The sequence below is a fragment of the Gavia stellata genome, chromosome 3 (genome assembly GCF_030936135.1).
Source record: "Gavia stellata isolate bGavSte3 chromosome 3, bGavSte3.hap2, whole genome shotgun sequence".
NCBI classification, from domain to species: domain Eukaryota; kingdom Metazoa; phylum Chordata; class Aves; order Gaviiformes; family Gaviidae; genus Gavia; species Gavia stellata.
In genome coordinates, this window is record NC_082596.1 from 29,996,187 (window position 1) to 30,011,267 (window position 15,081).

Consider the following 15,081-nt stretch of genomic DNA (forward strand, 5'->3'; position numbering starts at 1 on the left):
CCGTTGCCCTTGTTTCCCACTTCGCCCGGGCAGGGCGGGGGGACGGACCGGTTCCTCCGCAGGTGGAGGGCGGTGCTGGCGGCGGCGCTCGGGGGCGATGGCTACTGTCATGGCGGCGCTGCTGCTGGCGCGGCCCTTCCGCCGCGGCCCCGCCTGCCTAGGGAGGCTGCTCCAGCGGCAGGCGGGAGGCGCGACGTGGGGCCGGGGGGGGCCCGGGGCCCGCCGCGGGGCCGGCGGGAGCGAGGTAGCTGGGTTGCCGCTCTGGGGGGCGGCGGCGGGCGCGGCCGCTGCCAGGGTCTTTTCACAGGCGTGAGGCCGCCACTCGCCCTCCCCGGGGCCTCTCAGCCGGCGGGGAGGGAGGCGGGTGGAGGGAGCGGCTGTGGACGCTCCGGCATTGCGGGACGTAGCGAAGGGCTGGTTCATTTTTGCAAAAGCAGGGATCCCTGTGCTCGTTTGAAAACCACAAGTTTGCCTTTTTTGCTTCTTACCTTGAGTTTGCTCCATATTTATGGCTTATTTTCAGTCTAGTGCTCTGCTCATATTTTTAAGTGTAATTATGAGCCCTTGTTGAAAACACTTAAAATACCCTCTTGACGATGTGGGGTTTTTTTTTACCTTTTGAAAGTCTTTTCGCTGTTCCAGAGCTGAAATGTAACTGGTGCTAGAGACGAGAAAAACTTTTTTAACTCCAAGTGTTAATGTTTATTAATACATATAATCCCATGCAGGTGCTTAGAAAAAGCCTTCAAAGGGGGGTTGCGCTCTCAACAGGGTCCTTTTTGGTTTATGAAGCTCACAAGCTGATTTCTGGCTTTGCTGAGGTTCATGCAAGCTTCAAAGGTAATACTTTCAAATTTTGATCTATGTAGGTTATTCTCATGCAAAACTTAAAAATTTTGATAGAATTATATAGGAAAATGGTGCAATGTTTTTGATTTTCTCTATTAAGGCTGCATGCAATGTGTTTCCAGGACAGGATGCTTTTGAATTGGTTCAGGGTAGCCTTGTAACAGTTTAACAAGTGATTCTTTCAAGCGTCACTGAAAGCAGATCTAGTAGGTCATCCTGTCTAGGGTATAATACATGCACAGGGTGTATGACAGGGTGTATGATACCTAACTTGTTGCCCAAGCTTTAAAAAACTTACTGGGAAAGATATGGTGCAGTTAGGAATGCAAGCCAAACCTTAGTTTCTAGAAATCTTAGTTATTTCAGACTTTCAATATGAACACAGTGCGATTCCCATTTAATCTAGTCGAGCAGCGCTGAGGTTGCATTTCAAACAAAATTGAGACCTGTCTTGTATTTTTGCTAGACAGTAAAAGAGGAAGAAAAGCCTTGCTTTACCTACCACAAACAAATAGAACAAGTGATAAAATGTCCTTTTCAAGGTCTGAATAATGGTAGTCTCACTACTGGAAGAAAAGTAACATTATCTTAAAAGGGGATATTGTTGCAGACTTAAAACTTATCTATCACATGGTAAATTAAGGGGTTTTTGAGAGTAAGCCTCACTGAATGGAGCATGAGCCTAACTAAAATGTGTGCTTACTGCGCAGATTAGATAGTAGACAGTTCAGATAACCTGTTTCTCTGTGTCTCAGAGAAAAACATCTTAGATGTTTATGCTTATAGAAATAAAAATTCAGACACTAGACTTCTGAATGGATAAGGAACGGTATCATTTGCTGTAATAGAAGGAGGTTCAGTGACTAGATCTAAGATAGCTACTCAGTACACAAATAAGATTTCCCATGAGGAACATAAATAACACTACTTGGTTGCCTCTCGTCTTTTTTTACTGCTCTGACTTGAATCGGGCATTTACATTGCCAAGAAAAGCAATGTTAGTGTGCTTTCTATGCAAGACAACTACTAGATATGGTGAACATTAGGGTAAAAAAGAAATAGCTGAAAAATACTCTTAAAGAAATAAAAGCCTAATAATTTATGTAAAACACCTGGTGGGAAATGTGTTCAGAAGTTTGAGTTCTGAGCATTTAGTCATTAGATATGTTAGTAGTGTTCAGGGAGCACTCAACAAGCAAACATAACTGTTCGCTCAAGATAATACTGAAGATGTACCATGAAGCTAATATTGGATACTAAAATCCAAAGTCCATGTAGACTGTTATCTTATCTTTGAAATGGTTCATAGAAGGCATTTAGAGATGGCAGGGTTAAAAATTATCCAGAATGGTCTCCTAATCTTCAGTGATAGATATTCTAGACTCTTTTTAAGCTGAAGAGAAGGCTTTTGTCTTTAGTAGCCTTCAATGTTTTTTTTCTTCTGTATGTAAAACTGCTGCTGTGAAACATCATGACCATATTCAGCAGATAACTTGAAAAAAGAAAGCTTATAAAGACGATTAATTTTTACAAAGGGGGGAGGTAGACCTTATGTTTTGACCTAGAAGTTTGGTCATAGATCCAGGAGTAATACCAAAGAGACGATATGCGTAGCTGAAAGTTCTGTAAGAAATTAGACGAGGCTTTTGACTTAAAAGGTAATTTTTTCATGTCTTAATGTTGGCAAAAGAGTAAACTTGGAGTTTGTTCTTCTGTACAGTTACATACTTCAAGAGAATTCTCCACCTGCTTCCCTTTGGGTATTTTTCCTCTTAATTCCATCTGTTCTCATGCTAGAATCCTGTATTGTATGGTGTTTGGTATTTTCTGTTTCTGGAATGCTGTTTTTATGTACTATATACATACTATATTTATTTATATATTATTATATTCAGCCAGTTGTGGAAATTGTAGTCCCCCATTTCTGTTGTGTTTTAAAGTATTCTCTAGAAAAAGAATTAAAGTATCATAAGAACAATGGGTACTTAGCTCATAAAGTTATACTCTAGAAAGTCAATTCTGAATTTTCAAGATACTGAAAGAAAAAATAATTTGAACACATAAAGGTTTCAGTAGATGAACTGTATTTTTTGGAGTCATGTTTGTGAAAATCTTAAGGACTTCAGTCAGAAAACCTTTGAGCAATGTTTCACTTTGGCCACTCAATCTGCAGTCATATTCTGGCAAAACTATGGAACCATATTGAGAATGAAAGAATATTTTTTAAAGGGTTTTTGTTTTTTTTTTTTTTTTTCATTTTTATTATTAGATTCAAATTCTATACATATACTAAAGAAGGGGTTTTGTTACTCTCTGATCTCTACTTCACTTGCCCTCCTGGTCATATTTTTCATACATTTTTTTTTTTCCTGCCATTTTCACAAACAAGAAAACAAATTGCTTCTAGTAGTCTGATGCACTGAGAAAGACCCTTTTGAATGTTAAATTTATTAAGCATCGGAAGTTAGGTTGCTGAAAGCTGTTTTGTAGCTCCATGAGAGAGGCATGTATTCAGCACTGTATCTCTTCCTAGTTAATTGTAAATGTAGCTTATCCAGTCCTGCTGTGCATCTAAGTTGTTTGGAATGATGGCGTAAAAAGGAACTAAATAATTTGTTCTTTGTGTTTCAGCTACGTTGTCTTGCTCTAAAATGTTTTGTTTATGCTATAATGTCCTAATTGCATGCAATTTGTTCTTCTGTTTCCACAATTTTAATTCCTTCTTAAGTGGAAGAAGTTATAGAGCAAGCAGACTACCTGTATGGGAGTGGAGAAACGGAAAAGCTGTATCAGTTGCTTGTTCAGCATAAAAATAGGTACTTGACTGCATTGAGACATTACTATGACTTCTTTTCTGTGTTCTTCTGTATTAGTTTTTCAACTAATGTTCTCATTGTGGTATGCTGGAGAACCTTGCTTTCATCCTTATGTACGTAGGAAAGAAGGACTCTTGATCTTTTTCCTCCTGATAGAAAAATGAACAAAGAAAGGGCTGGTAGCTGCAGAAGGGGAGGATTAACACTCGAGTTTTTCAGTCCTGCAAAAGAGGTGTTTTTGCTTGTTTGTTTTGTTACTCTAAGAATCCTTTAAAATATAATGCAAAAACTCCTAAGGTATCTACACATTACTAAATGATCAAAGTACCTACATTTCAGGTATGGAAAATTTTTGAGAGTCACTGTTTCATCTCTCTTTCATTGCTGCCCAGCTGTTTTTTCTGTTTTTATTTGTCTCATGTTAGGATTTGAGTCTGAACAAAAAAAGCTCCTTACTGACATAATTATGTCTGAACTGCACAAAACATTATTGATAAGTGAACTGGGACAAGCTGTTTAAGGGAAAAACACAAAATGCATTGCAAACTGAAGAGGCTGTTTCTTTGGAGGAGACAAGGCATCTCACTCCTAGAATGTTTCTGGAGGAAATCAACTGTTCAGTTGTTTTCAGTAGTTTTCAGGTTTTCATGTTGGTTTTTTTCCCTCGTTCTTGCCAGGGGCACAAGTATAAAGCCTGGAAAGTTAAATGAAGTTCCTAGCCTGCAAGGGACCGCATGTCATAAGCAAGCTGTAAGCTTGATACTAGGTGTCTAAAAATACTAGTTATTCTGTGAGGAGTAATGATTCCAGTAGCAGTACTTAACATTTTTGTGATTTGGCTGAAAAATGAGTCTGACTCAGTTTTACTCTAGATAAGAAAACTGGTTTTTATTGATACTGTGAGTTTAGCAATAACTCATGTATGCTTTTTAATACTTTTGTTTCTGGTACTTTTGACATTAGTATTCCTGTTGGGGCGGGGGGGGGGGAGGGAAGGGGAGTTTTATAGCCAAAACAGACAGCCAAAACCTCTGAAAGACTTTCTAAACTTAAATGAAATATTAAAGTCTCTATTAAAATAGTAAGCCAAAATTAAAATGGTAGTTAGGTAGAAGTATAGGAAAGTGCAAGCATTGTTTCAAAACAATATGGTAACAAAATAATTAAATTTAAAATCCCTTATCTTTGGCTGTAACTTACCATACATCATTTGATACAGTGATATAAATAAATATATAAATGTATAACTTCATGTCATAGTGGTATGGCTAGTCTATGATTTTTCACTGTTCTAGGAAGAATTTAATTATTTAGGTACAATTACAGGGAAAAATATGAGTAATATTTTAAACATTCCTAGGAAACATTAATACCATATCAGTGGAATGTGGCAAAAAATACTGTCTAATGAAGAACAAATTAGTCCTTGTTTTACTTCTGGTGTGGTACTGTTGGCTTTTTTAAATCTGCATCTTTTTTGAGAAAACAGAGTCATTTCCTACAGATATGTTTGCTTCACAGACCAGAATGGCAGAACAAGGGGATCATCAGACATTCTATAATGGAGGGCTTTCATTTGTTGTTTGTTACCTTGGGGTTGTATAGAATGACAGATGATACGCTGTTGTCTTACTGCCCGCTTGTAAGACCTTGGCTTGCTTTGTTTCCATTATTGCTTTAAAACGTTTGCGTTTCTGTTCATAACTAGTGATGACGCGGACTTGTTATGGCGACTGGCGCGGGCATCACGAGATCTAGCTCAGCTCAGTAGTACTTCTGCAGAGGAGAAAAGACAACTGGCGTATGAAGCCCTTGAGTATACAAAAAAGGCACTTGAAAAAAATGAATCAAATTTTGCAGCGCACAAGGTGAGCCAAGCAAAATAACTTAACTGAAATCTTGTTCTTTGATTTCTGCCAGTAGAGACTGGAACAAATGTCACTGTACTGTTTCAGCAAACTTGAGCATAATTTAACTTTACAGTTGAGAATGAGTAATGCTTCTCATTCTCCCTAACCTTTTTGGAAGATCAGAGTTCAGACGCTTGCAGCTAAATTTCCTGTATACAGGAAACAGGAACTGGTTAAATGTGTGCAGGAGCATGGAAAGAGGCGACTGATCAGGTTGATTACAGCTGATGTAATCAGCTCATCCTTCTCTGATGTAGCCTTAAAAATGTCCTACATGCCCCACATTCAGCATGCTGTTTCTGTGCACAATAGTAGCTCTATAGAGTTTCACTGGAAATACTTCAGGCTCTGGCTTAGTTCAGCTCTTTTTTTTGTGCTGCTTCTCTCACAGGCAGAGAGGTAACAAAGTATAGTCAATTGTGTTGGCATCTTGGATAAGAAGAGAATGTGGATTCCCTTACGCATGCAGACCAGCAGGTTGCTCTGATGCTGCCTGAGCTGTTCGTAATAAATACTTCTTGTTGTCATTAGTGGTGGTGGCAGCTGTTCTGGGTTTGTTTTTTTTTAATTTACTATGAATAGGGATAGTGCTGTATTGAATTTTTAATTTTTTTTCTTTGAATTACAGTGGTATGCAATTTGCCTCAGTGATGTTGGAGATTTTGAAGGAATCAAGACGAAAATTGGAAATGCCGTTGTTATCAAAGAGCACTTCCAGGTAATGTAAACAGCTTTTTGCATACGACAGCATTAATGCATCCAGTATGTAGGTTGTGTGACAGTTGTGAACTATTTTTTGGTGAAAATTTGCAAGTGCACTTCTGTTCAAATCTCCTGGTGATACTTTGTTTTTTGGGTTATTGTGTCAGTCCTGAATGCCCCAGGAACAGGGAGTACAAATGATCTCTTGCAGTGAACTAAGTCCCTATAGAAGTGAGTCTTGAAATAGCTGAAGCAGTTTTGACACCTCTTAGATCTAGATGAAATGTAACTGTGCTATTGAGAAATGGATGTGCAGCTGTCCTTTTAACTGTGGATTATGTAGCAGAAAAGGACAAATACTGAAAGAAGATAAAGGACTACTCATTTTATATCACCAGAAATTATATCAAAATAAATGACGCCAAGTCTCATGTGAAACTCTTAATGACCTACTAAACAGAAGTGCTTAGAAATCTGTTAGTGTTTTCAGTTTCTTGGAGGTTAGCAGATTTAGTTGTGCGCTGAATAAATACCGTATCGCCTTGAAATTCTACACACTGTTAATCTGGTTTAATTAACAGTAGGATAACAAGTCTACTTTTTTAATGTATTTTAATCCAAATGTGTCAGAACAACTTTTTACATCTTGTGGTTTTTTTCCCCCTCACTAGAGAGCCATTGAACTGAATCCAAAAGATGCTACAACAATTCATCTTATAGGCATTTGGTAAGGCATATTTTCAAACAAAAGTTAGCACGTGGCAAAGAAGAATGCCAGAATATAAAATGTTTTACGTGAATTGAAGAAATGCTTAGAGTAATTCAGTGGCATGTAATTACTTGATGCAAACATGAAAACCTATTGAACAGGTATAGGATGTCATGCCTTGAAAAAGTCTGGCTGTTAATTCTTACACAGTTCAAAAAGATGAAAAATAATTGTTCATTCAGTTTATTTGTTTTACTGTATGGAACTATTAAAAACTCATTTTGCAGACGTAAGTATGTTTCCATAGCAGACATCAGAGATTGTGAGTACTACTCATTTTGTTATACCGGTAAGAATGGAGACAAAACTCAACACTGAATTTACATTGAATTTCAGTGATGGCTGCAACTTAATACAATCTGTGTATAGTGAAAAGCTATCAAAAGCGAGATGTGTTCCTAAAATACTTCCATTATTATCTGTCATGATACTGTATTTTAAAAGTTATATTTAAGTAAAGGCAGCTTATAAATGCATATCCATTAACAAAAATCTCTGAAATCGAATTTGTTGTTCAGTGAAATTGGTACTAAGAGTTACTGTTACATAGCAGGAGAAGGGACTGGAAATAAAACTTTCCATACTAACAAACAAGAGCATTCTGTGGAAGCGGTGTAGTTGAAAGCAGTTATCTTTTATGTGTTAGTGAGAGTCTCCAGACAGCATTTCTGGTCATTTGTCTGAAAGAGACCAAAGCTGCTACATTATTTAACAAGAAATCGCTACTGTAAGATTGAGAGATTGAAAATAAATAAAGCCAATGTTTTTGTAGCTTTAAAAAAAAAAACAAAACTGAAAACCACAGCCGCCACCTCTGTTTTTTTCTGGACTCTTGAGTATCACAGTAAACTACAATCCACTGCTCCACAGTTTTTTATTAGTTTACAAACTTACTTCAGTTTTTCAGCATCCACCACTCATTCCCACATGACCTAACAATTGCAATAGTCCAAATTTCTAAAGAGAAGTGTATGCTACCAACTGAATGAGCCTCAAGGTCAGTTTTGAGATAGGAAGCCTGTTCGGGAAAGTACTTAAGACATTGTTCCTGAGGAAAATTAAAAAATATTGTTAGAATTGTGAGATTATTATTGCTTTTGGCACTAAAATATCCCCATATTGTATATTTAAATATACTTATTATTGAATCCCAGAGTGTCTTCATCTGAAACATCAGCCAATTCTTGAGTATTTTTCTCCTTTCTATTCTATCCTGGATTGAACCTCTTTTATTGGCATTTCTGATAAGGCACATCTGATGGCAAAATTTCAACTCAGACTGTGTATTTCATGTCTTGCCCCTCTGTCCTCCGAACACTTCCATATTTGCGTTTATTAATTTTTCATCTCTAGAGTGCTCTATTTTACACAGTGGATAGTATTTTTATACTCATTGTGGGAGGGTAATGAAGCAAATAGCGTTGTTTAACATTTACACCTGAAATGTTCTACGTGTTTGAAATACTTAACAGATGTTTAATCCTTTCAGCATCTCTAAGATAGGTGACTGATTACCTTTGTTAGTTTGTAGATAGGAAAACAGCATAGAATGGCCTAGCCTAGAACACAGTAGTTTGACTCTTGGGTTTATTTTCATTCTTATAGATCAGTGTCTTTCAAGAATGTACTGCAGATCTGCTTTATATTAATAGTTGAGAAAAACAAGGTAGTGTTGAGGTAAGGCAATGACATTACTCAGTTGTGCCCTGTTTTTGCAAAGATACTAGAATAATATAAAATACACATAAATTGTTAAAATCATTCAAACTTCAAAGCTGTCTCATGGTTAATAACTGTCTCCAGTTCTGTCTAATATAACAACAGTTCCCAGTAAAAGACACACCAAAACTTCTATAGCAGAGCTACGCAGAAACTTCAAACATCTTACTATTTTGTTGTACAGTTGTAAGAACTTGCTTATAGAACTCGCAGTGTGGCTGGAGTTGTTGTGACTCTTGGAAACAACAATTATGACATCCAAGATAGGGCAATGTTACTCGAAAACAAGAGAAAAATGTGAAGGGTATATACAGATGTTTCCTTTTGCTCCAGGTGTTATTCCTTTGCTGAAATGCCATGGTACCAAAGAAAAATAGCTGCAACGCTATTCGCCACACCACCAACATCCACATTTCAAGAGGTACAATACGAAAATGTTTCACAGATTATTATTCCCTGCACAAAGGTGCTGATATACTTTTACTAATTTTCCTGACAAAGCTGACCAATGCTTATAGAATAACTACGGACTTGGGAGTTTACAACTGTCATTAATAAAAAGAGACTATAACAGGAGTGAAGGGTATCTAAAAACATAAAAGTCTTTTATTTTTTTCAATGGTAGCATACACAGAATAGTGAAAATTATTTCATGTAGTTTGTGCAGCAGAAAATGACAAGCTATATGTAACTTTATTTGTACATACTATTACGATTATTGCAGATAACTGTCTGTACTAGTTCTAGTGCTGATGATTTATGTGGTGGTGTTACACCATGTGCTCATTTGATAGGACTATTAGAATTTTCCCCTGTATATTAAATGCAAAAAGTAACAGCTTGTTTTGTTATTTACCACGAACAAATACCTTCTCATCCCCTGGCTACATATGGTGCGGTTTTTTCAGCTGAAATTTTTTTTGTTCATCTTTGCTATGAAAACTCCTGCTGTCATGCAACTAAAACATACTGTCCAGATGTGTATCTTCTAGGGTGTCTAACACAGTATGCACCTTATTTAAACACTTGTACATATAGAGAAACTTAAATATTAAATTGGTAATAGGAAAGTTTGCTGCAGCGGTTATAATCTTTCTTTGTTTAGATCAACCAATAACTGGCCCACTATGTTTTGTTCTTTTGGGGGGGGGGGGGCAGGAGTCACTAGAAAGTAATTGTAGAAGGCTGCTTGCTGTCACACAGAAAGCAATTTAAGCTCTGACTGAAAAAGAAAAAACTTTTTAATGGAATGTCAAGCTCGTAAGTTTTGCTGAAAATCAGTCTGAGAAGAATACAAAGTGTCAGCCAGGATTTTGAATACTGCAGAATCATGCCAGTCCCAGTATTTAAGTAGCACTTAAAGTGGCTGAAGAAGCAAACTTGTCCCAGAACCTGTAGTTGAGCCATACTGGTAAGACTTCTGCAGTTTCAGTACGAAATCTGTTTTGTAGATATGTTCACGCTTTAAGTTCCCTGACAATGTTTTCCCTGCAGTTAGTAACATCAGGAAGAGGTAGCAGTGGACTGAAATTTCTGATGTGCAGGATGGGAAAATAGTTGAAGAATGTGTGTGGATTTCATAAAAGTTTATTCTCATGTAAGAGGATATTAACTGGTGGGATCAGTTCTCCCTGAAGTATTTCTCAACATTAATGACCTGAATAATAAGATTTGTTTCATTTATTAAATTTATACAAGAAAACTGGCTGGGGGAAACTGTAGATATGCTGGATGGTAGAAATAAAATTCAAGATGTTCTTCACAAGTTGAAGACTGGAAAAACACGATCCAATTTGCTAGTGACAAATACAAGGTACTGTACTTACGGAAGAAGTGGCAGGGGATAGTTGGATAAGTACTAGTTTTGTTGAGATGTCAAATCTGATTGTACATTGAATGAGAACATCAGTACATCAGTAGCATGCTGAATTAATAAAAGTAAGATCATGGACAGGAAGTCCTTCTTCAGCTATGTTAAGCATGTACCTAAGGTTTGACTACTGTGTTCAGTTTATTCTCCATTTTAAAGAAGACAACCTTATCTTTTGCAGGCTCTTCATTACTTCCACATGGCAGAGGAAGGTAATACTTCTAGCTTCTTTGGAAAGAATATCTTTTATGAATGAAGACTTGCAATAAACCTCTGGCTTTTGGTATTATCTTAATAGTGTATGATCTGCTGATAACAGCCTGCTGTGATAGTCAACAGACTAGACTGAGTATCTCTGATGAAACATTCCAATGTAACAAAGTATGTTACACACTTACTGTCATCGCTTAGAGTGTAACATGAGGTTTTTTCCAGAATAAGTATTAAAGTGAAATTTGTACCTTCATTAGTAAGAAAGCACCCTTGCCAAAGGCATTCAACTGGAAAGCAGGGGGGAGGAACCAAGTAAAAAAGGGAATTTTATGTCACTTTTCTAAATTTTCTTAAAGTTCAAAAGTCCTCTGTATTCTAAGTAGAATGACAGAGAAAGCACACTTTTTTATTACTTCAGAAGCTATTTGGATCAGCATGCCAATCTAACTGGTAGTAAAACTGTCCACATGTAAAAGAAAATACGGACCTATTATTTCTCCAAGATTGAAGCCATAAGCAAAACTGACTAGCTGAAAGATAAAGAAAGACAAGGGAACACAGTGTTCTGTGAAAGAGTTGTATATAGTTGTATCAGTGAACTTAAAAGGAAAAGTTCCTTTGACACCCCCAGGGTGTCAAGTAATGCAGCTGTGAACTGGAATGGTGGACTTAATCGCAAAATTTGCCTCCAAAACCCCTCCTTATGTTTGGAATCCTGACCTTAGATCTAGCAGCAGAGAAAGCCTGTGCTACAAGTAGGAACAGCAGGCAAGACTAGTCTTTAGTAATGATTGATAGCCAAAGAATGCTTCATAAAAGCAACTTAAGTCTCTCGTTAAAAAAAGTTAAATATGGGTACAAACAGCTTAAGTTTTCTTCCTGTGCGGCAAAAGCTAAGCTAATATTTGCATGTGTGCGGTCTGAAGCTAGGAAGTGTCCCCTTTATTTCCTTGCCTATTCTTGCTAAGCTGGTTGCACTGCCTGTTGCACCTACTAGGTCCAGAAAAGCAGAGAATCTGCAAAGCAAAGCTGTTATGCATTAAACTCACTGCTTTGCTCTTTGTGAGGACTCTAGTTTCACGTAGTATATTAACTAACAAGATCCTAGCTAACGTAACTGTATGTGAGACCAAAATATAGCAAATAAAAGTTCTACATGGTCTTCCTTCTGATCCAAAGCCAAAATACTATTCATCATCTTTTCTGATACAAATATTTGAAGGAGTGACACGATACCATGGCTTTGATAGTGTGCTGCTCATTCTCATTTAAAGCTATTCTCCTGTCTATATAGCTGACCCAAATTTCTACAGCAAAAATTTGCTCTTTTTGGGGAAGACTTACTTGAAGTTAAACAATAAAAAGATGGCTCTTCTGTGGTTAACCAAAGCGAAGGAGTATCCTGCACATACAGAAGAGGACAAACAGGTAGGAAGTAAAGAACTGTAATAGTACAATCATATATTGCAACGAACATGTGTGTCATCATGGCAGTGGAATGTTCTATAAAGTTAACTCAGAGTAAACTAGTTCAGCACCTATATTCCAGGATCACATCCAGACACCAAAAAATTCTAGTATGTATGTTAGTGACTGCCTCTGAACACAATGGTTGGAAATACTCTGTTCATAATAAAGAACTGTTACTCCTTCATGACGTTTTTGTAGTGCTAACAACAACGCACCCTTAACTGTGTGGTTGAAGTTAAGGCAGGCACCTGACCTAAGCTATGTCTATGTGAGCACAGATTCACTTTTCATATGCCTAAAACTGTAAAGGTAGAGATCATATTTTGGAAGAGCTAAAAACCACATGAACAGGAGGAAGAAAAAAGCATGGATGTATCAAAAACTTGCTAGATCCATAAAACTTAGCATTGCAGTCCTTTCCAGGCCCCTAGGGAGAGATTCAGACTATCTAAATTGAGATAAATAGGAGTAATGTATCTTTGACAGCAAACCTCCAATGCTAGGTGATGTGAGGCACTTAATTACCCTTTTGAACTGCTCAGAAGGATCCTGGTTTGGATGGAAAGGCATCTGCTTCCTACCTAAACACATACCAAGTACTTCCAGGAGGGGTAATCCATTAGACTTGTTCAGACCTAATACTACATTCAGTACAAACCACAGCAATTGCAGTTATCTTTCATAAACAATCCTGTTAGCATCAGGACTAACAAAGCCTGATTTCCAATTGATTTTTCTTATGGTTGATTGACCTCTAATTCATGTAGCATTAAGTTGCAGTTTGAGATGCTTTAACTGTTACAGAAAACATCCAAATGTGTTGTGACATTCTGAATGTCCTAATTGTAAGAAATACTTCGATAGGATTTTGCACTTCACACCTCAGAAAAAGCACTACTGAGGTTTCCTTCTGTACATTCTCTAATAAGGCTTGAATTGTTTCTCCCAAAAGTTGAGCTCCTTCAGTGACATCTTTCACTAGAAATATGAGTAAGGGTTCCATTCCTCCACTGCTTTGCAAAATGTATAGGAATTTAATAGCCTAAAGGAGTAGCGGTCTCAGGTATGTATGAAATTGGTCAGTTCTTCTGAGAGTCGGTAGTAGCTGGAGGCACACGTTAAACCAGTTGCCTTTCTTTAGAAACCACACAAAAGGAGTCAGTAGTGACTTTTATGCAGTAGCTAAGTTGTTAAACGGCTTGTCTGCTGCAGCAGCGCCTGGCCTCCTGGTACAAACATCTATTTCCTTATCTCCTAGAAGAGTGCAGAGCTGCTGAACTGAGAGAGTTGGTATTCTTTCCACTCTCTGGGTGAATCTGTAAAATGCGAAATTCATTGGGAACTAGACTTGATAGTCTGGTAAGAAGGAAACTGGCCTGTGCAAAGAAACTGGAATTCTTGTCTTTGCATTTGGCAGAGATAGACATAAGTAGGTTTTCTGAACATTTTTTACCTCTGAGTATCTGCAGTAGCTACCTTACATTGTCTGCACTGCTTGCTCTGTCAGGACCAGAAGTTTGTTGGGTGTTTTTTTTTTTTTTTTTTTAATATAGATGTTAGAGGTCATACTGAAATTTTATTAGATTTTACCCAGAATCTAGGGAGTCTCAGAAACAGTCTTCTCACACTTCCTGAGCTGCTGTCCAGAGTTTTGAAAACCCTGGGTTGGTTAGTTATGGTTAGATATAGGACAACTTACTACATGCTACTGTTGGACTATAGCAAATCAAGAGCTAATCATCTGTATTCAAAACAAATAAACTTTCTACATATAGTAAGTGAATTACACTGAAGGCACTGGCTTAAGTGGTTTTATTCCCATTCATGTTGCAAGTGTTGAGCATCTTGAACTACAGAGGAAAAAAGACTAGCCTTAGGAAGGTTCTGAATTTACAGAACTGTGGTTCTGTGTACAGAACATTTGGGTGCTTGCATGGAAATTCTGCTAGAATAGCCTATAACCACCTGGCACTGTTTTGTTACATTTATTTCTTTCAGGTACAGAAAGAAGCTTTGGAGTTGCTTAATTCTATCTAACAAGAAACAAGATAATGGGAATTCAGTGCCTCAGGTTTGAGCAGCATAGGAAAAAGACCCTAAATACTACTTCTGTTTATTGAAGCTGTTAATAAAAGTATAGCCTAAATCTGCTATCTCCATCTTGTTTTAATTAAACTGTCAACTAGATCTGTTTCATTGTGTGATCCTGTCTGATTTACATGGGAATAAAGGGCTTCAGGGACAAGCAGTGTATATATTGGAGGGGAGAGTGGTTGCAGAGGTTTTTAATTAAGTTTTTTACACTGTTCAGCTACAAGTTATGTATGAGGAATAATAAGAAACATGACTAGCATAGCTTTAAAGAAAGGAGGTACAGGGCCATGACATAATTATAAACCTGCAATTTTTTCTAGAGCATTCCCCTTCTGTGGGGTCCAACAGCCTTCAAGAGTAATATATGTTCACATTATTAGATGCTCCTACAGATTTCTCATTAAGGCTGCACAAGCAGTCTTAATTCCAATACACTTAAATGATAGTGTTTGACTTTGCAAAAAGTACTGTGGTTTAAAAAAAAAAAAAAGTAGGGAACACCTAAGAAAATTCTTTTATGGGTGGTATCAGCATATGCAATGATGAGAAGCTTCTCTGTGAAATATAAGTACTTATTTGCACATTGAGAGGCTGTGAATTCTGAGGATTTAGTGGCTGCATAATGTTTGCTGGACACAGGCACTCCTTCATCTAGACTATGATAACAGG

The 15,081-nt window shown here is 37.5% G+C and overlaps 1 protein-coding gene across 3 annotated transcripts; it reads left to right on the plus strand.

The window, feature by feature from the left end:
- Positions 1–97: 97 nt before the first annotated feature.
- Positions 98–14,505, plus strand: RMDN1 (regulator of microtubule dynamics 1). 3 transcript variants are annotated; one of them, XM_059836373.1, is made up of 10 exons: positions 98–244; positions 729–840; positions 3,578–3,665; positions 5,374–5,533; positions 6,204–6,293; positions 6,949–7,004; positions 9,099–9,186; positions 10,817–10,847; positions 12,143–12,276; positions 14,317–14,505. In XM_059836373.1, the coding sequence occupies exons 1-10, from the start codon at positions 98–100 to the stop codon at positions 14,353–14,355; spliced, it is 945 nt and encodes a 314-aa protein (XP_059692356.1). In that variant the 3' UTR covers positions 14,356–14,505. The 3 variants fall into 3 exon arrangements, with proteins under 3 accessions (XP_059692356.1, XP_009808623.2, XP_059692357.1); XM_009810321.2 differs by lacking the exon at positions 98–244 and having other exon boundaries at positions 391–840; XM_059836374.1 differs by lacking the exons at positions 98–244; positions 12,143–12,276 and having other exon boundaries at positions 391–840.
- The last annotated feature ends 576 nt before the right edge of the window (positions 14,506–15,081 follow it).

Coding starts and splice junctions, on each gene's coding strand:
- RMDN1 (XM_059836373.1), top strand. CDS start 98: ATGGCTACTGTCATGGCGGCGCTGCTGCTGGCGCGGCCCTTCCGCCGC. Junction 3,666..5,373: donor CTTGTTCAGCATAAAAATAG/GTACTTGACTGC, acceptor GTTCATAACTAG/TGATGACGCGGACTTGTTAT. Junction 10,848..12,142: donor CTTCCACATGGCAGAGGAAG/GTAATACTTCTA, acceptor CTGTCTATATAG/CTGACCCAAATTTCTACAGC.